At 37.3% G+C, this 22,331-nt stretch overlaps 1 protein-coding gene across 3 annotated transcripts in view; it reads left to right on the top strand.

The window, feature by feature from the left end:
* Positions 1–22,331, top strand: part of LOC107316050 (VPS10 domain-containing receptor SorCS1) — a 402,901-nt gene that overhangs the window by 239,962 nt on the left and 140,608 nt on the right. For all 3 annotated transcript variants that reach the window (XM_085555282.1, XM_015867126.3, XM_015867125.3), the window contains one exon: positions 12,438–12,537. In XM_085555282.1, the coding sequence (XP_085411408.1) occupies positions 12,438–12,537 (100 nt within the window). The remainder of the gene's footprint in view (positions 1–12,437; positions 12,538–22,331) is intronic.

Genomic DNA, 22,331 nt, shown 5'->3' with positions numbered 1-22,331 from the left:
ATGACTAATACCTTTCTTGAGTTATCTGAAAACTATATACCTCTGTTTTGTATCATACACCATATGATAGTAATATGAATGCGCTTTTGTGTCCGGTTTTGATCAATCTTATTTTAAAAAGAGTATATTAGAACTGCAGAAGGTTTAGTAGAAAGTAATTAGAATGGACCAATATATGGAGAGACTTACGTAGAAGGAATCTTGGTCTGGAAAGCAACAATTAATGGGGATCTGTTAGAGTATAAAAGTCTCAAAGAAGGAAGTTTATTGTGTGTTTCCTCATACTCTTTTTTTTCTGCTGTAAGTATAAAGGACTGTTAAATAAATGTATTGGCAAATTCAAGGCAAAGGAGTTGAGATGTTTGCTACTATTCTGTGTCATTGTCAATTAGAGCTCTCAGTGGTAACCTAAGTTCACACTTGGGAAATGGTACATTTTGATCATATGCTTATGTATTTTTGTGGCATAAACCTGGGGACTTTATGAGGTGTTCCACTGATAAAGATTATGTGATACTGAGTCACTGCGCTGCTGAGGCTGGGCATGGCAATGCTAGAATGCCTAAGTACAGGTGAGGTGGGCCATTCTGAGTGTGCCACTGAAATGGATTGCAGGTATTTCTTTTGCTTATATTGCTACTGTCCTGGAAAGCTGAGCTGCCTCTGCAGGAGCAACAATAATTCTTACTGATACACACTTAATACCCCTGTCAGTAGCTCCCAAGGTTGTTCACACAAGGTTCAGTGTTGTCCATATTGCTCAGCAGCCCTTGGGATGGCTGTGTGGAGGTATAAGTAAACCTTTTCCCTTGGGTGTCTGACACTTCTCTTATTTGATTGACGTTCCTCCGCTGAAGCTGAGTTGAAGAGTGTTTGCACTTGAAACAAGTGGATCAAATTCTAACTTGTCTAAAATGGTCCCCCTGTTAAATGTTAAACTGACCTTTTCAAGAGAAATTTACTTGATAGTTCTAAGTGAAGGCCTGCTTTAAGCTAAACCTGTCACTACAACATGATTAAATTCACTTAAATGTACATTAGTTTGTACATTAGTTAGTACATTCTGTGATTAGTTGCACATATTATTAATGGAAATTGGAAATTGAAATCAGCCAGAATCATAACCATAAATTTTAAACAGGGGTAAAAGAGATGGGGGGAAAAAAGCAGCATATAATGTGAAAGTTAAGGTGCTTTATTCACTTTAAGTTGTAGATAGGCTGAACAGGAAACTTTGTTCTCAATCACTGAAAAATCATGGACTTTTCTCTGTGTATTTACGATGTTGAAATTTTAATCCACGGAAGAAGGGTGATTCAGTGTATTTTTTTGGCAGAGATTTGATCTGTGGAGACCTAGGGGAATTGGTCATGGTTATCTGGTCTTATTTCACTGGCTGCTGGACCTTTAAGCAACAAATTATCAGGTTTCTGGCTTTCTGTGTAATAGATGGAGACAGCCTGTGGATGAATGTTGAAAGTGGGTTTCTTGGAGATACCTTCTGCTGCAAGCATGTCTGCTCTCCAGCTGAACTTCATGTTTAAATCTTGCACCCATTCTTGCCTCTTTCCTATCTCCGCCATCTAGCATGGCAGTTCCAGTGCTTGGCTGTTGTGGCATGTGTTATTTAAATTATCTATCCTAAGTAGGTCCTAATAAATCAAAACTAAATTGAAGGCTATCCACTTTGTAGGCATTTAGCAGTGACTTTCTATCAAGCAGAAGAATAGGGCTTGGCAAGCATCTCCCAGACACTGGTCCAGTGATTTATGAAGGTTCTATTTGAGGGAATTAGCTTTATGGTGCTGTGTGACCTTTGTAATTTGAGAGTGCAGATTGGAACCTTTTGTAATTAATAATCCTTGTTCTACTGGACTTGGCTTCCATGCAGGTGAAATTAGCATGACTTCAGCCAGCTGTTCTGGGACATAGAGTACTTCAGTGTGGCACTGGATAATACTTAATAAATATATTCTTGTTTGGGCCAGAGGCTAAGTAGGATGCATTGTCCACAACCTGGAAGTAAATGTTAATATCTTGTCTATCAAATGGATGAAATATTTTATTTTCTGCCAATGCAATCTCTACTTTCTACAACAGGAATGTTGTGGGCCCATATAGTTTGCACCACCACCTGCTCCCTGTCCAGTAGAGCATTTATCAGTATGAAAGTAGGCAGTCTCATTAAGTCTGCTGAACTAGTAGTTGTATGAGTGTGTTAGCCTGGAAGTGTTTGTCTTTGGAGGGAGCATGTGCGTGGCATTGCACACAAATGCAGGGATTTCCATGGCTCTTGTGGTTATACGTGAGATTTGAGGGGGAAAGTAGAAATCTTAAGGGGTTCCATGACAGGAAGAAATCAAATTGATTAGAGGTTATAGTGTTGAGGCAATAGAAAAGGACAGACATGATGCACTAATTGCGATTGAAATCTTTAGACTCAGTGCTATAGTAAATTTAGTTATTTTAAATTAATGCTAATTTAATTGACCGAAAGGAGGCTACTGGAAGTCTCATAGAAGGCCTCTGAGAATGCATAGATGACACTTTAAATAATTTGAGGAAGAAGATAGCTGGCAGAAGTTGTTCAAGGTCAGGTAAGAGAAATTTCTGCCAATTAACTTTGTATAGCAATTATAGCAATTGTATATGTATAGCAATTATTTGCTTACTAGTTAAATATAACTAGCCTTCAGTGACTGAAGAATACACTGTTACAGGTGGGTTAGCAAAGCTGAAATTTGCAGACTTTGCAGGTACTTTGGAAGACATGTCTGCATTCAGGGAATTGGTGGTGGCTGAGGATGGTAGGTCTGTTATGTTTAGAAGGTAGAAGGACTTTTCAAGTGTCTGGCTGAGTTCCTACTGGAAACGTAATTTTAATGACTAGATTGTATAATTAATGTCTTTAGGTACCTGTAGCTTTGGAAAGACCTTTCTTGTTTTAATTCTAAATAAATTAAAAGCACATGGCATGGGTAAAAAGTCTTCTGGTCCAATTTTATAGTTTTTGTAAAGGCACTTGTATATTAGTTGTAAGTAATGGAAATAATGGAAAAATTTGACCCATCAGTAATAATTTTAGTATCAAGGAATCTCGTCAAAATCTTTCAACCCACAGTCCTTATTTTCTCAAAGCCAGAGATGTATACAAGGTATCTTTTTGCAGTGCAGAGCAAAAAGGCAACCTGTAAGATTTTTTCTGATGTGAGATTTATGGCCCAGCTTTCAACTTTTTTTTTTTTTTCTTTTTTCATCATTTGCCAGAGCACGGAAAGAAGACACTATTTTATCTGTAGACAGTTCTGTCTTAGATGACTTTCAGAATCAAAGAACTGGAGGAGTTGAGCTCATTTCTAGACTGCATTGCCTTTATGCACAAATGCCACTGTATCAGTTCTGTAATAGACTGTTTTAACACCTCACCTTGACCACATCTTTCTCTGTTCTTAATATGTGGCACATGCCACTGACCATTTTTTTTTCTTCCTGCAGAATGATTGGGAGCATTCATTCTCCTCAGGCCTACGATATTGTATTAATCTTCTGCTGTGTACTTTCATTTCATTTCCTGTAAAAAAAAAAAAAAAATTTAAAAAAAAAAAATCCATCTTCTGCTACTGGAGTTGACCTAAGGTTAGATGTCAAAAGAACAAATTACTGGCACTTGCTGATACCCCTAGAGTGAGTAACTATAAATAGCAAGCTTTATAACCCCACTGATTCTTGAGATACATAGTGATAAATAGGCTCCTACCAACCAAGAATAGAAAAAAGCAGCTGCATGGCTCCAGGTGATGTATATTCTTTTAAACTGACAGAATTTGTATGGCTGCATGTTTCAGGTGGTTTTGAAAAGAAAAAAAAAAAAAAGATACAAAAATGTTTGTATCTGCGTGTTTTAAGGTAATAATTAGTGATTCACGGGTACAGTATTCCTCATCTTGTCTCACATGTGTATACTACAATGAATTCAAACCTCAGACAGCAGGGAATTCTTTCCTAGGTGCGATGGCAGACAAGGTAACAGTTTAATGGGGCTGCTTGTTCACTACTAGGACTAATGGAAATCTTTTCAATGGATCAGTTTTCTCCTAAGAAATGCAATATCAGTCAGGTAAAATCACAATATTTAAAAAATAAAATTTTGACAGATTAGTATGTTTTGAAACTGTGAGTTTCATTTTCTACTTTTTGTTTCATTTGAGCTTTTCTTTTTTGCTTTGGAGCTAGAGCCAGACTGTATTATAAAATATTCAATGGATTGGATGATTATAACGTTGATACTAGTGGGGTGAAACACAGTGAAATATATTTTTGTGTAATCTTTTTCCAATGTGTTCTTGCTTTATCCAAATTTTTGGAGATGAGCTAATCTGTTTTCTGGACATACAGTGTGACTGTGGATGCTAATATCTCTCTGAATTAGCACTCAGATCTTTTAGCAAAGGTCAGCCCACCGTAAGGTTTTTGTGGATTTTTCTTTTTTTGGCATTGTATTTTTATTTATTTATTTTTTTTTTTTTTGGCCTGGCAACACTCATGTTTTCAATGAAGCTGCTATGACCTCAGTGTTATGATGGGGTGGGGAGTGTAGGACATGACTGTCTCATCTCACTGATTAATGGAAAAGCTTCCTGTTGCTCTGCTCCCAGGCTACAAAATCCATTAACCACCCCTTGGGGTGCCTGAAATTTATTCTGGCCATTACCATCAATTAGAAAGTTAATAGTGTGATGATTACTGGGCTATGGTCCCAGCTATTTTTGTGATTTACACCAGGCCAGGGTGGAAATGGGAAGATACAACACTCAAAGAATCACTTTACAAGAGAGAACTTAGCATTAAGAGTGCAGAGATGTCAGTGCCCAGTGTAAACATATGACAGGGAGAATCATTAGTCTGTCTGAGTTCTTTTAATTTAAGTGGCATCTGTTAATTTAAATGCATGGAAGAGCAACTTCAGTATTCACTATACCTAAGATGAGTATTTTTGATTATGACCATAAACCTTAAGTCATGCTGTGCCCAAGGAATTACTTCATTCTAAGCTGTGTTTTTTTTTGGCTTTTTTTTTTTTTTTCTAGTAGAAAATGCTGTGATGCAGGAAGGGAGGAAATTGGCATTTTAGCCTTGTGGATTTATTTTTGTTTTTCTTATTATTTAAGAAAAAGTAAGGCAGATGAGATCTTCTGGACTGTTGCTCTTCCATCTGCAGTCTTCAGATTCCTCCAAATTTCAGAGGTAGCAAAGAACAAATCTGTGGCCAATAAAATCTTAATCTCTATGTCAGGGTCTGTTCCTTCATTGGAAATAATGCTGGAATATTGAAAAATAGTGCTGTAGACTTTGACAGGGAAGGAGAAAATGCTTAAGTGTGTTATACAATCATATATACAAGGATTATCAATATCTCAGTTTGTGGTGTATATCAGCTCCCAAATGTTACTGGTCCTAATCCAGCATTGGAGTTACCAATCCTTCTCTCATGCATTCACAGTACAGCAGAAATTGGATTATTGGTCAAGCAACACAGGACAGACAACTAAAACTAGAGAACATTTAAAGGGGATAGAAATGTATACCAGTTTCATCTACTTAAAATTTGATATACTTTTCTGCTGAAGTATTTGATCTTGCTTTTTGATTATCTAAACTTTATGCTACAGTTTTTCTGAAGCTTCACAGAGATGTGAGCTCTGCCATGATGGTTGTGTTTCCCTGAAACTCGCCTGTTTGCTCAACTCAGCCCTTGGTGATAAAAAGCGTAGATGGCTATGAAACTGCATCCCATACCTACAGCCTTCTTTATCACATAGAGGTTTAGCCATGTAGTTATGGGTTCTGGCAGGCCCTTTACTACACTTATGCAAAGGAGATGGATGGTGGTACTTCAGGTATTATGTAGTCCTGAGAGCCACCTAGTTTGAAGACAGGGAAAGAGGACAAATATTCTTCCCTTAGGTTGCTAATCTGAGTAACTCCCAACTGAAGCAGCAGTGAAGGGAGGCTGACCAAATTATCTTTCTACAACTGTCATCAAGAATGTGGTTAAGTTGCTTGTTTGAAGGTAAACAACTCATTTAGGACGCCTAAAAGAAACACCTCCTGGCCCTCCTTGTTTCCATCGCTTCTTGTTTGGTCAAGATTTTGAATAGCTATCTAATTCAGTATGTAAACTCCTTCCTTTCCTCCATGTCTTCTAGGCAGCTTCTATAGGTGAGAAACTTTGTGATGAACTACTTCTTCCCAGAAGGGACAAACACTACACATTTCCATAAATTCTTATAAAAACTCATAGCTCCATTTCCACCAAAAGCAGTAGTCACAACTCAAACTAGGAGCAGGATGATTTCAATATGGCAGCTAATATCTCTTTTAAAATATATATATTTAAACTGTATTTAATTTTACATTTCTTCCTTTTGACAATTATATTAAGGCTCTTTTCAATTCTTATTTACACACACAAAACCTCAGCAAGTTTATGCTTCAGGACAGAGTGGGAAGTCAGTGGAGCCTGAGGGAATGTGCATTTGAGTCTGTCACAGACTATCTTGAAATGTAAAAATTAGTTACCTAGACTTTCCCTCAGTTTCCCTCACCTAGAAAATGAGAACAGTAATAGTTTCCAGCCTGCTGAGGGCCTCATGAGGAAAAAAAGTCATTGTAGATGTGTTCACTTAGGAAGTGAGTCATGTGGTTCCCTTGAGTTATAAAATCTCTTCTGTTTCTTTCCCCTAGAGGTGTCTTTAAAAGTTAATTTCAACCTGTCAGGGTAAATTTGAAATGTTTTTAGTTCTGTGACATAAGCAGTGTCATTACAGACGTTAAATTAAAGAAACGCTAACTAGCTCCATGCCTTGTCTCTGCTGTCAGGCAACTTGCTAACGTTGCCCTCTTGATCCAAACTCTTATGAAGGAAAAGAAAAACAGCAAGCAACCAAAACAACCTGTGAAAAACAGACACCTCTCTGAACTAGCTTCATTTTATGTTAATCCCTGCTTAAAGGACACAAGCTATAGGTAGAAGTGAGCCTCAATACATCTGTCAGGTGAGAAAGGCCAGTGGGGCATAAATATACAATAGGGCTAGGACCAAGGAGCCAAAAAGCCTTTAGCAGAGGCAGTGTGGCAGAGGCAAGAATGCTTTCAGTGTAGAAATGCCTTGGATAATTGGTGAGATAAAAGCATTTTAAATGGAAGTCCTGAGTGTTCTGCCTTGAAGGTCTCAGACTACCTAACTTGATAACCTGCTTGTTCAGGAGGTGGTCATTCAGAATGTGACTTCAGGATGGAAACGTGCAAATGAGGACAAGGGTGGTCTCTTTGTGTAGAAGCAGTCCTTATGAGAGGTCCAGGGACACAGATTTCATTATGTTTACATTTTGCTCTTCAAAGTGGTGAAATAACTTCCTTCAGAATGTCTGTCTCTGAGATAACCATGGATTTCTGGTTGGAAATGGATGAGGGCTTAGAGAGTTGTTTATATGAATTAGAATGTCAGCAAGTGGTGACATTCAGGTGATGCTAGATAATTCTTCTGAAAAAAACAGAAGTAACTTGCTATGAAGATGAGGAACAGCAAGAAGCTAAAATCAGGTCATTTCCAGGGTTACTCAAGAAGCAGTTAAATCAAAACAGGCATTGAGCCAAAAGTGACATTTATCAATGATTTGTGAAAGGCTTTAATAAGTAGAACAAGTGAACTGAAATAGTTGTCTTTTAAAGACGACTTTGATGTTATTAGCTTTTGTGAAACAGAATGGCATGACAAAAATCAATGGGTAACTTTACTACTTGGCTATAAAGCCATGAAGGGATGAGTTTCAATTTAAATGATGATGGAAAAGCACCTGAGGATACAATGTCCCCCAAAAGCAAGAATGCGGAACTCTACAACTCTACCACAGAGTTTAGGCATGAAATATCATATGCAAGAACATAAAAAGGCTCCTGCATTACCAGCTATACTATTTTTCACAGTAAGGCCTACAAGATCATTTAAAATGCATTAACAATTCCTTTACTCAAACACTTATTCAGCGAAAGCCCTTTGTAAGAGCAGCCTCTGACACCACAGCTCTGCCTTCTGCAATAGAAATTCTTTCTATCCAGAAAACTTCTCAAGCGGAGATTAATACAACAGTGGCTGGTGAATCTCATGCTCAACAGGCCAGTCTCTTCCAAGGAAAGCCAGGTGGCAAGTGCAGTTATGGACAAGGCTGGAACAGGTAATCTTATCATGACTTTTTTTTTTTTTTTTTTTTTTGCTTAAAATGCCTGAGTTTTGTCAAGGTTGAATTCACATGCAGAAGCAAAATATGCTAGAATCCATCTCTTTATTCTGTTCCTCATCATAACATGTTGATTATTCTGCTGTTCCTGAAGCACCTTACAGTTGTACCTAGCCCTGCCTACCAGGGCTAGCTGCCACTCAGAGAGCAGATAGAGCAGCAAATTAAATTGTGGGGAAGGAGGAGGGTGAGTGCATGATGCTTAGGGCAGTCTTCTGATGATAGGGAGGGAGAAAAAGCAGTCAAGTTAGTCTACAAGATCAGTCATGACTGGTGGCAAAAGGAAAGTGCTTCTTAATGAATATTTATGAGGAGAAAATGATACTTGAATAGAAGTCGCGTTACCCTGCTTAAATCTGGTATATGATGTTCTTTTTCCCTATTAAGAGTGTTCTAGAAAGATCTTTCCAAAAAGAAACATTGACCAACCCATCAACAGGTTGATTTTTCTCATCTTCAGCAGCTTTTTTAGATTAAGTACAGACAACTTTAAATTTGAAATGAAAGGAAGTAAACAGTGACTTGCTAGGGAGTTCACTTAATTTATATATTCAAATTGACAGTCCTCGGAATTTGTCTGTGCTTCTTGAGAAGGAAGAAAATTTCCATAGGGTTCGTGTAAGTGGATGATTCAGGTTGCCTATTATAGTTGTGAAATATTGGTAGACTGGATTGAGATATATTCATGACAGTGGGTGGACTAATGGAATTCTGTGACTTTATTTAAAATGTGCAGGAGTTTATTATAATACTGTAATAGGAATGTCATTTACCCTGACGGGAAAAGCCCTGTCAATGAATAATAACAAAGTTATTTAAATGTCAACTTTCTTGCAAACAGTTTGCAAAATATAAATTACTCTGCATGTTTTTAGTTTAGTTCTGTTTTAATTTATTATGCATGGGAGTCATGGTTTCCGTACTGCAGTTGTATAATTTTCTTTATACTGATAAATAAACTAGTAATAATTAAAATGTTTCTCTCATGGAATGTTTGCAGAAATCGTTCTTAATTATCAGCTGAGTAGGAAGATTGAATCTGAGGAGCTGCTAGTAAAAACTGGGTTTAATTTAACAAATGACAGCAAGAATAGTGGGACAGGTGTGAGGTGATCACAATGAAGTTTACGTATTCTGTTCCTGAGTATTATCCTTTAGTATATCTCATCTGCATTTCAGCAGCATCCACTATGTGCTAATGTGTCTTGCTTTTTTTCTTCTCATTTAATTGCACTGGCACAGATCTCAAATCTCTATGCAGATCTTCCTGATTCAAGCAGCTGGACTTGCTTTGACGTAGCTGTAACTGTACCTTTTCAAAATAAAGCAAGTCAACTTACAGCATTCTGAAAGAAAACAATTTACAGAGGGATTTAAATTATTTGATGAGACCTGTTCAACAACTCTTCTCTATTCCTCTCCCTAGGTAGGGGGGGGATAACCATTGCAGCATGCATGTCTACACTGTAGACCTATTAAAATACATCCTATTGTTCACTTTGTTATGTGTTATTTCAGAAGCCATAGCTTTTCAGCAGATGAGAGTTACTTTTCTGTGGCTTTCAGCTCTATAGGTCCCGGTTTTGGTCCTTCCAGGTGATTCAGATAGACACCTATTTGTTTTGCTTGTTTTATACTGATGCTCTAAAACCAAGTTTTCTCTTCAGAGCTTCACAGAATCAGCCTGCCTCACAAAGAATGGGAAATGTTGCTTTATACATATCCGTTCCCCTCCAGTTAATAGGAATTTAATTTGATGATCCTATGCTGTCACTCCTATCTGCACCCTGCAGAAGTGCTTCTGTCTTTTGCAGCTATTCCAGGTTTTGATAGGACTCTGTGCTGCTTTATAAACTCATTTAATAAATAAAGATGAATACCTAGGCTGCTAATCAATGTCTTTTTGTATGCATATATGATAGGAATAAGTTTGTTGATACCAGAGTTGTATCCCAGCAGAGTCCTTAGGTGTATGTAGCTTTTCATTTGATACGGTTCTTTTCTTCCACTGCTCTTTGCGTGCACCCACCACTGTTTTGTTGTGTTAAAGCACTTCCAGGTGCCCATCTGTTGCTGTATAGCATTCATCTATCTATTAAAATTGAGGTTAACTACAAAGTGGTATATGAAAAAGCAGATTGTAGCTGAACAGGCCAGAGGACAAGCTATTACTAATTTAGAACAGGATAATGGGAGTGAGATGTAACAGTGGCTCCTTTTATCACTCACATATTTGTTCGTCTGCAAAAAAAACATTTTTCCAAGTCTTCCTTGCAGCTTTTCTGTTGTTTGTTATAGTTGTTGACAGAAGTGCACGCTTCCCTATGAGTATGACATTACCTGTTAATAAGCCTATGAATGCAAAATAAGAGATTTGAAGTAAGACAAGGCTTGCAATTCTTATTTGCAATAGACCTTAAGTATCTCTTTCGCTGTACTGCTGTGAGACTGTTTAATAATCTCCAAAAGTTTTGTGGGTCAAATTTACTTCATTGTTATCCTTCTTTGAAGGGTTCCATTTTAAATTTAAATTTTTTTCATTTTCATTTAAAAAATAATTTTACCTAACTCGGTCAAACTTAATCCTTACCTTTAATTATGAATGTTTATTAGCCTAAAATTCACAAGAACGTCTTGTGTTTGATGTGGAACGTGGCAGAAGATGGAGCAGTGAGCTGGGCGAGGTGACCCAAGTGAGCCAGCAAGGCTGTGTGCAGCCTTCTGCTGCAGTTTCTGCACCTTGATCACCAGAACATCTCTGAAATATGTGGTAACAGACATGGCTATTGCAGTGTGTTGTTCCTCCTCGGTCTACTGAAGAAATAGCTGGGCTAGTTTTTGTGCCCTCCTGGGAGAGGTAACCTTATAAAGGCAAAGATCAGTCAGTGGGTGAGAGTTTTGCATTAATCTTCTAACTACCAAAGGTCAAATGCAAAGGTCATGGGTGCATACATTTCTTAGAAGGGAGCGAGAAAACAGACCACGGGCCAGTTGTTACACAAAAGAAAAAGACAAGCTAATTCTTTAATAAACTTCATGAATAGAAAAGCTCAGCTTCAATGCAAATCTGGTGGAATTTGTTTTAATGGATAAAAAGTCCAGGCTGCTCTTGCCTTTTATTATTCACACTGACTGCAAAATCTGAAATCCCAGGAACTACGGCATGAATGTAGGCAGCTGTAAGTGTGGAACATGATTTGAAAACCTAATCTTCATGTTGCTCCTTGGCAAAGCCAAACAAACCCATGGTAATATTAATGATAGATAATGAGTACTTTAAATACCTTTGTGGATTTGGCTGGCTATACTAGGTTTGGGCTGATTATCTAAATTCCTTGTTTATTAAAACATAATTCAGAGAAGCATGAGGTGCATGTTACAAAACTGCTGCTGACAGTTGATCTTCATTCCAGTCAGATGTTGAGAGTAAATGTCATGGCAACTTAGCTCAGTCTTATTTGTTCACTTCTTTTGTTGTCCCAAAATATGTAGTCAGTATCTCTCTTGGCAATTTTCGAATCATAAATACATTATTTTCCCTTCAGACAGTGGAAAAGCATTGCTCTTAAAGCAGTAACACATGTGTTCATACTATCTGCTAGTCTGTGTGAATAAAACCATGGATATTGTAGTTGCAATGCTTGTATTGTGAGGGTTTTTTCAGAAGAGTGTTACTTTTTCACAGGTAACTGAACTCTAATTTCACTGAACAATCAACTGAAACAGCTTCATTGCAATGTGATGAGAAAAGGCTCTTATCTTAAAAAAAATTTTAGTCTGAGGTTGGAGCATACAATGAGTTGGTAAATATGGTCTCTTGCTGTCTGCTGTTTGGCATTTCTGACTGTCATTATCTTCTGTACACAGAATTTAGCATTTCTTATTGTACATGTTTATTTTAAAGTGCTTTGGAAAGATGCTGGTTTAATTTTTCCTAATCTAACTTAAATGTAAATTGTTAGCACTCACATGATGCCGTGTGTATACAATTAAGTATCATTATATACTACATGAATCATTCAAAAAACTCCGGAGATCCATTCCACTATGTAAAGTATGGCTTGCATTGAAAAACTGCCAAGTGGCTTGTGGTTTTGTGATTAAGTGTTCTTACTTATGAATTCTCTATTTGAATTATAGGTCAACAGATTATGGGACAACATATGAGAAACTGAATGATAAAGTTGGCCTGAAGACCATTTTGAGCTACTTATATGTTTGTCCAACAAACAAACGTAAGGTAGGTGGTAATGAGGTTGGCTCATTTTGACTTTGTGTCCTTGTAATCCTGTAGTTGTCAACATCTGTTACTGTTTGAATGCCTGGAGTTTCTCTGGCTCTTTGTTCTTGAAAAACTACCTAACAATACCAAAACATATGCCAGTTTACACCAGCTACAGCACCTATCAGTGTGCTTTGGAGAATATGCATTAGCAAAAATACTGTGGAGTGAATAGGTATGATAGGTATCATGTGTCCAATTGTTTGCTTATCTTCAGCCTGCTGATCTTTTTTTCTGAAAGTGACAGAGACTCGTTGAAATGACAGAAACACATCTACTGTGGCCAGATTGTACAAAACATCATTTCTTTTAAGTGCTTCCAATAGGGAACCAAGCAGGATTTGACAAAATCCTGCTGAGAAAATACCTTCCGAAGCCCAGAAGGTTTTAATCATGCAAGCACCCAGCTGAGTAACAATTTACTAAGAACTTATAATACTGGCATTCATAAAAGGAAGCTGATGTTTTCTCTGTTGTATGGTTTTGACAATTTTTTGTGATATGCTGGTATGCAAAAGGAGATGATGGTGAAACAATTTATAATGATGATGAAAACATTCTTATATGTAGATATACTAAAAAAAATGTGATATTGTTTAAAGGCTCCTTCTCATGCGCATTAGCTTTTATATTTGATGATAGACAATTATTACCAGTGGTGTTTTGGTGTGGACATTACAAAAAATAGCTTAGTTCTTCCTGATATTACTAGTTATTTCATTTCTGGCTTTCTCAGCTTTTGGTCCAGAAGGAAAGGAAAAAAAAAAAAAGGGTAGGATGAAAAATCAAAACCAAAGCATCATTAAATAAATGGCAATGGTGATATTATTGTCCTCTCAACTTGTTAGCTGTGAAACTGTGTGCATGCTGTGTGTGGAAGACCCAACCCCAGCTCTTTTCTCTACCATGGGGTTATGAACCTGGCTCCTGTTGTTTTTTTTTTCTGTCTTAGTGCATGGTACGAATTGTTCCAGGCAGAACTGAATTGCTTCAGTAGAAATTCCTAGTGAAGACTTATTTGCAATGGAGGTTGTGTATGTTTGGGCAGTTAAGGTCACCATTTCTGCTGCTTTCATTGTACTGAAACATTTATATATTCTTTCAGAGAGAGTATGAAAGGAAAAAAGAGCTGTCCTAACCAGAGAGGACAGTGCCTAGCTTTATTCTCTCATAGATCATGTTTAACTCTTTATTCAAAAGAAGCTGGTGCTTCAGGGCATGCATGAGTTATTTGATCTGTTAAGAAACTGACCCTAGAATAAAACAAATCATATTCTAGCACTGCCTACTTTTCTTCAATTGACAGTAACTGTGACAGAGTTTGGATCTCATCCTCTACTCACCTGCACTGTGAGCATGTTCATAACCAAGGAATATTTGTATCATGTTCAAGGACATTTTTCTTTCCCCTGATAAAACTGTTTCCAAACACTGGAACATAAAGCTAGGGTGTACTTCTGAGATCATGTGTTCTACTTCCTTGCTGCAGGCAGCTGCTTCATGTGGTCTTAACAAGACACCTGTCAAGGGCTTCCTCTTGAAAGTGCTCTGATTAATGGCTTATAGCTCTGGAATTCCATTTGTTACCTGTTCTGATAAATTGAGCTTTTGATGAAGAAAAGGAAGGAGTTGGCTACCTCATACTGCTGTGTTGCCATATGGTTAAATCCTCAAAGCTACTTATGTGGTTATTACTGTACAGGATTGGAAAAAGGTGAAGGGGTGGGGAGATAGATAATCTTTATAATAAGAAACAGAAATATGTTCAAGTCTCGGGATGAAATCAACTAAATGTCTGAAATTAGTGGAGAGTTACTGTCTCATTGCAAGTGACCCATGACAAACATATTAAACTTATCTTTAGAAGGTAAAATAACTACATTATCAGATCATTTAAATGTCCTGTTAGCTTGTGGTTTGAAAGTCTGGTTTGCTGGTACAGAAACTGCTGTGGTAAGTTTGCACATAATCATATTCAGTATTTCTTGGAGAGTGATAATATTGCTCTCCAGAAAAATTAATAAGTGTTTTAGCAGGGCAAAATCAGTATGAAGAACTAAGGAGGAGCTGAGAGTTTTGTAAGCATATTAGTCCAACTTAAGTAGATAGTGGCTCCAAAAATCCATAACCCAGCTGCATCTTCCAACTTCCTTCTTCACATTGCCACTCTTGTTTGTGTACCCATCTGTTGAGTTGGATCAAGGGCTAATATGCCTGGAAATTAATCCCTTTCCAGCTCAAAAACCAGATGGATGAAAGCAAAAAGCTTCCAGGTGGAAAGGTGGAACAGCTCGTTCTGGCAATAGAACACATTGAAGTTGGCCTATAATCAGCATGGGACAGTGCCAGAGGAAAGCTGCAACACGTGGGATGAATGGACCTTAGTGAAGGTCTAAGACTGAATTGTCCAAAACTTACCTGAGCAAGAGGAGAATGATGTCTGCAGGGAGAACTTCTGGAGACTGCCTATTCTGTATAACATGAGATTATTTCTCCAGAAGCATTTATATATAAGCATCCAGTTCACCTCCCATAACTAGGGGAGCACAGGGAAAAGATCATAGGGCTATGCCATACTTCCACACACAAAAGTATTTCACAGTGGAAGCAAAAATATTAGAATCTTATTGTACCTGATGACTGTCAGAAGGGAGAATTTACAGCCTTTGTCACCAAGAACACTGTCAGCTAATATCTCTGGATCCCCAGACCTGAGTTTCTTCTTTTCTGAAATCCTGACAGTGCTGTGAGGAACTCTGGTTACTTTGAAACTGACAGAGCTTTCCCCAAATATGTTATCTGAGATAAATGATTCTTCTCAGTTTGTACCTGCAGCCTTCAATGCTCTTTGTTCCGCAGTGCTTTTCTTTGTAGAGAGAAAAGACTTCCTCAGTAGTAGAAAATAATAAACTTATTATTTTGAGATATTGGCCAAAATACCCTAATAGGATTCAAGGGGGACCAGCATGTGCTGAACTTACTGCTGTTGGCTTCCTATTATAATAAAATTAATATCCTTTTAGCACTTAGTTGTCTGTTAGCAATAGTCCCACTGAAATAGAAGGTAAATGTGAACTCTGCTTACTCAAGATGAATTGCTTCCAATGACGAAACCAAGTGTATCCTGTACATAGCCTTGTCTGTTCTGTGCAGAGAGAAGCAGTTAGAACAGTGAAGCGTAGAATGCATGTAATTGGATTTATTCAAATAATTAATAGGTTTGTTAATGAATTTGTGATGAATTTCACTTTCTGGAAAACAACAAACAGTGACATGTGTTGAATAATTTGTTTGTTTATAGCTTATTTTCTCTCCTCTGCCTAGGAAAAAAACCTCTATCTATAAACATATAGGATTTGCAGGACTTCTGTCTCAGAATGCTAATGATTTCTTTTTAAAAGGTTCCATATTCCATATTTTTGTCTCCTTATTCCACAAAAATTGAATCCTTAAGCTGGACACTGCAAGTAATGTCATATTACAAAAGGGGGATAGAGAGGGGCTGAAAATAGGAATGAGAAAAAATTCAGCTCCTGTTTAGAACTTAAATCACTGAACTGTTGCTGTTACTTGTAACTTTTCTAACTTACAGTATTTTCTTTAGGAAATAACAGAAAATCATAAGTAATATATTGATGTGTAAGCTCTGTCAATAAGAGGGATGGAAACCCTGTTTCTCAGTATTTTGTTCTTTCACTAAATTACTGCACTGCCTTGACTCCATGACTGATGATGCAGAACAGGGAAGAGAAAATCATAACACATGGATCTTTCCAAAGACACAGTGCCTATTTGAGTATTTGTCAAGGAGTCTCCAGAAGAGAGAATCCTCAGCATACAGTAAATCCCTCAGCTTAGACATGTCAATGTTGGTTTATTTGTTAGGTGCATACAGCCTTTTCTGAAGGAATGTAAAATGCTTTAGAGGTTTCTACATGAAGAAGTAGTGGTTGGAAATAGTGCACTGATAGGTTAACAAGTAAAATAGCCTAGGAATCCATGTTGATGTCTTGACAGTCTTGCAGAATTTTAGCGTTCACTTTCCTACAAACACACACACCAAGTTTTATGGTCTTTAGGAAAAACCTTCCACGTAGTTTTCTTTCAAGTTTTGCAATGGAAATCACAGATGTGGAAATAAAAGCAGATGTGCAATGTGGTGGCGGCTTTAATTCTCCAGAGCTTTTATTAGATTCAGAAATTGCTGTTGGCTAATTTAGAATGTTTTATTGTATACAGCAAACTGTGCTTTTTGCAGAGCCAATTGATGCAGTTCATTCATTCCTTTTACTTTCAAACCCTTTGTGGTGGTGTATCTCCAGTTAATAAAATGCTGGGTGATAGTATCTGCCAGCAACTTTATACTATTTATAGAATGTCTGGTCCATCAGACATTTCCTAAAGGTTTAAATTTTTTGTTAGGCTTTGGTTTTAGGTTTTTTTCCTCTTTTTTCCCCCTTCCATTCTTTCTGTACACCTGCCTTGAATTTTTCCTTTGTTCTTCCAAATGTTTGGATAATTGCTGTGTAGTGCAGTGTCTTCTTTTCTTTTTTTTCTTTCTTTCTTTCTTTCTTCCTTTCTTTTCTTTTTTTTTTTTTAACCCTCTCTAAAGATAAATGGATTACAGATGCCTTCCTCTTCTTTTATATTTAGTGGTAGTTAGCACCTTTATCACAGCATGTTAAGCACCATCCTGTTGTGTGTGTAGCTCAAAGATAACGGCTATTTATTGTAAATATAATTGCATGGGTTTCAGTTCTGGCTAGATCCCTAACTGCTTCAAATTCCGTTCTATTAATGAGTTTTAAATGAAAGGAACCTAAAGTGATGAAGGCCCAGCCTTCTGTCCTTTCTAGCATGTGGTGTATCTGTAGAGGGGAGAACAGTTGGTAAATCTTTCTAGCTGTCAGTCAGGAAGGACTGGAGATTTACTGATATTAGCCCCAGTGGGAATGTTTGGATGCTACTTCATATCCTGTTTCAGGAATGTAAAGTATGTGGTTGTATAAAGCTTGAGACCCAGAGCTATGTGCTTTTTGCTGGCCTTGTTCTTGTCCATAGGGATGAACAGTTCCATCTGATGTTGCTATTTCTCTAGGTTCTGCTACTCTCAGTTGCTAAAATCAGATTGGGATCAAAATCCTCTCCCTGACCTGTTTCCAGAAGCTTTCAGAAGGCTGATGTGATGGCAAGACTTGATTTTTACACTCAACAAAATACAGTTCTTTCCAGTTGAGTACTCCTTGTAGACCTCTATAAATTGAGCATAGAGAATACCAGCTTGTATCAGATTGGTTAGAGCTCAGCAGATCTCTCCAATTGAGTAAAACCAATGTGGCATAGGCAGGGATATGTACTCATAGGCAGGTCTACACTATGACCACAGGTGATGTTTGGTTGCCGTATCTTTTACTTCAGAAAAAGTGTTTTGGAGGGAAGGACTCAAAAGTGCACTGAATGAGAATCATACTATTTTTGCTGACCTGTTAGGCTGGCGAGTTTAGGTAACAATACATTTGCCTTTCTTCCAGTGGGCTTCTTATGGAAGAACATGAGGGTTCTTTTTCATTTGTATCTTTTCTGCAAGTACAGTTATCTAATCTCATTCAAGAATTCTGGCTTAAGATTTGATGAACTGGTCAGAAAGAGCTGAAATCCTGAACTTACAATGGTGCTCTTGGACTGCAGGAACAGTTTGGTAGGTTTACGATAAGACTGTATTACATGGAACAGATCACTACTCATAGGAGAGGAGGGGATGGCTCACCACTAAATCAAGATTTAGTTTTTCATTTTTCATCCAATTTTTCAGTGCTTTTAATTAATACAAATCTTTTTGTGTGAACTATTGGTGACTATTACATAGTCATAACAATATAAAGTTATAACAATGCATATATTGTAATTTTCACTGCATTGTATAATGCTTTCACATTCAAGAATAATGCTTCTACCCATACACCTCATCTACTCGTGCACACTTGATGACTGAGATTAGACTTGGTTTCTATTTCAGAAGAATGCCTTTTGTTCTTAGTTTAGAAAGTTAAGTTGTTCTTCATAATTAGTAACGATTGGAAGAACTTCACTGTTATTTAGTGAAGATCTGTAAAGCAGTAGTGACAGAAAAGCTGGTCCTGTGTTACTGGTCTTTGATACTGAGTTCACAGGAAGCCAGTAATTAACAAACAATCTGATCCCTGTTAACACAGTGGGGACAAAGTGTCATCTTTGAAAGTGAATATTCTGACTTTTGAAATGTCTGGCAGCATTCACTACCAAACTTTGTGATTCATACCTGCAGTATTTGACAGCTCTCACAATAGCCATTATGAGCAAAGCCCTTGCCATTATTCTACATCCATTTCACTTCATATCCAAGAAGAGATATCAAAGCCCATTTATTCTTCTGCTTCTCTTGTAAGGCTATCAAAAACAGTGGCAGTTTTGACATTTTCCCACTTAAAGTTGTACTATGGTATGACGTATCTCACAGAAGTCTCCAAGGACATACTGAGTGTTGAAACTAATGATAGGAAAGTATGAGCCACAGAATTCAGCTTTAAAGCTAAAATTCACTCAGACTGAGGAGAGTCTCGCAGGTGTTATTCTGTTTCTCTATCCTCTGCTGTCTACAAACTGGACGTTTAAAACTTATGCAAGGTTATCTGTTGTTAAACATTTCCGTTTTTATCCTTTTTCTATTCCTCAGTGATTTCACAAATATTCTGGAACAGATGATAACCCTTTTTGCAAGGAAGATGTATTCCAGCAGCTTAGTGAACAGTGAAATACAGTTAGCTTCAGCTTATGTAGAGGTAGCTGGGATTGATGGTACTGCACGCACGTGTCTAAATACAGCACAAATATGTCCTATTATCAAACGTGTAGCCCTGTGCATTTCTATAGCAGCTGTTTAAACCAGGGAAAAGTCAGGTAGCCTAATGTGTATTTATTTCCCATGAAAGACTAGCCCCAAGCAGGTAAAAGTCAGCTTGTTCAGAATACCTGGAAGTTTCTTAAACTGTCAAGTAGAGTTGGGAGGAAAAAACAACAAAAATGTTGTAGTATGCATTCAGAAGGTGTGGAAATGGAAAATATTTGGGGACTAAAAAGCCCAAATAATTTTGTTTTCAAATGATTCAACTTTTAAATTCCATGTAGATTTACCAAGATAAATCCCAGTGGAACGTAATAATGATACCTATTGTTTCTTAATCACCTTGCTAATTATTTTGTTGTTAGAAATCTGCCCTTAACAATCTAAGTAGAGCAAAATATTATGAATTCTCCTCTGCGCATGTATATTCAGGCCTTTGTACTGTGTATGAGTAAAAGGTATTTCTAATCTTCAGTTTAGGCTACCTGATTTTTTCATCAAAGGAAATAAGGACAATTAGAAAGAAATTCAGTGGACAACAAACAGCAATGGAACAATCAGTGCAGAATGTTCCTTTGGGGTCTGGTGCACAGCTTGTTTCTGATTACTTCTATTACTAATGGTAAATAATTAACGTGATAGCACAGCAAACTTGAAGGACGGCAATCTGTGCTCAGTTTTGGCACTTAGGAAAGAAATGCAATCTATATATGTGTGCCATGCCTAATGGGATGTTTTCAACTCCCAGAAACAAAAGAACAATTGGAGGTGAACCAAAGACTGAAGGACAGCATCTGTTAGGGAAGACAGTATACCAGTTTCTCTGTTTGTTTCTTCAGACCCTCAGTCATTTATGGATTTTTGTGTTAATGGCTAGTGAAGAAGAAATATTGTTAAACCTGGTTTGTAAATGAAAACACTTGTATGTTTTCCTAAATTCAGAAATAATCTCCAAATACAGGAATTAGAAGTAGGATTTTAGTTGGAACCCAAGCCAAAAGAAATTAATTCTCCTAATTCATATACATGCACGTGTGGAATATCTGATCTCCTTCTATTACATTTCTTTTTGTCAGGAAATCTCAAAGTGCCTGTCATCCCTGCAAGGTTGTAACCCTCGTTTGTATTGCTGTGAAAGGTATATTTTCACCAAAACTGAAAAGCAGAAAGGAGAGAAGAAAACATTGTGAAAGCATGCTTGGAAGAAAAGATGCAGTAGGCTATTACAATCTGATAGAGAAGTAGAAATCAGTCATCCAATGTAGCAGGGGGAAAAGTTCACAAATAATCTACCTCAGACCTCTGTTTTTTTACAACAGTGTGCGCTGAAATGTTGCTTTCTTATCTTGAGAAAAAAAAAAATAAGTAAAAAAGTCCCACACCTTTTGAAATATTTGGTGTTTTGAACCTTGGTGTTGAGACCTGTATTCTGAATCCTGTCCTTTGTTAAGTGTTTCACCACCCTCTTTTTATAGTGCCTCCACCACCATAAGTCTTCTCAAGTTCTAGGATGCCAAACCTTTCTTTTTGCTACTGTTTCATGTGTGTTACTGACGTTTACAAGCTCTCAAAGGAGCATTCAGTCAATTACCACCAAAGACTCCCATTGTTCCAAGGAGACTGGCCTTTCCCCTAAGGCACCAATTAAAATCTATTACTTTTATTCTCATAGCACTTGCTGTAATTGGAGCCCTGGCTCTTTGCCTGGTAGAACTTGTTGGGTTTTTGTCTCATTTATTGCTGAAACTTTACTAAAGATAACAAATGTAAAAATTACAAAAAATATGTGTACTTTGGGGAAAACATAGTTTTAATGAACCTTTTATTTCAATATTTCACTTGCCACTAGAAGTGTAAGAAAAATCCAAGGAAAATAATATGTTTCACCTGATGGTATGGCTTTCTTGCTTCTTTCTGTTCTCTTTCTTTGGTTAATATACTCCAATTATTATGTGGTATGAATTTGCCAGCAAATGTAAAACAAATCTGCTAGGAGCCTTGCTAATATTTCACTATGCTATGAAATTTAAAGGGAGAGTCATGTAGAGCTTTGTATTTGCCAAGCATCTCAATCTTCAAAGGCTATCCTTTCTGTATGAAAAACTTCTAGAAACAGTCACTGTTGTTCCTGCATTACTAGTAGTAGGAAAGTTGCTTATTGTGGTTAAAAGTTGTGTCGCAAAATTGTAGTTTGGGACTTAGGACTTTCTGCCAACCTGCATTTCTTGTGTCAGTTGAAAATTGTAGGGATAGAAGCAGTTGCTGACAGAGTATGGAGGGACTGATTAATTTTGAAGAGATCTTTCTGGAGAGCTAGTTGGATACCTATCAGAATAAGTGTTGGGTTTTTTTGCATGGGAGGGGAATTATAGTTTTGCAAAAAAATTGTTCAAGTGTCTGCTGTTTGAATCTTCTTGATTGTGGTCTTTGAGATTGTATCAAATTTTATGCATAAGAGAGTGAGATAAATAAGTGAGATAAATACTTCATCTCTGGTCCAAGGAGGATACATATACAAAGGATAATACAGGAATGAATTGCTTGTGTATTTTGGTTTGTTTAATGTGTATCATTTATCTTAAGGTTCCCACATCTTCAGAGAACCATTTTCCATCATCTTCCCTAGAACAAGGATACCAATCACTGGAAGTACTGTCAAAATTCTTCATGGCATTCTGGACTTTTAGCACTGTTTTGTTTGCTTGTTTTCTTTTGCCAGTTTGAGAAGGTTGTGTTAGATGTGAATCAGGCTCAAGATTGATTTTTGTATCTAATAAACCTGGGAAAATAAAACTTCCCAAACGGGAGGCTGAACTAACTGCACGAAGAGATTTGTCAAGCCTTTCTACATGCTATTTCATGTATTATGGGG

Source organism: Coturnix japonica, chromosome 8 (genome assembly GCF_054131305.1).
Source record: "Coturnix japonica strain WE chromosome 8, WE-NBRP24, whole genome shotgun sequence".
NCBI lineage: Eukaryota > Metazoa > Chordata > Aves > Galliformes > Phasianidae > Coturnix > Coturnix japonica.
Note: the sequence above shows the minus strand (reverse complement) of the source record. Positions and strands in the feature narration are given on the sequence as shown.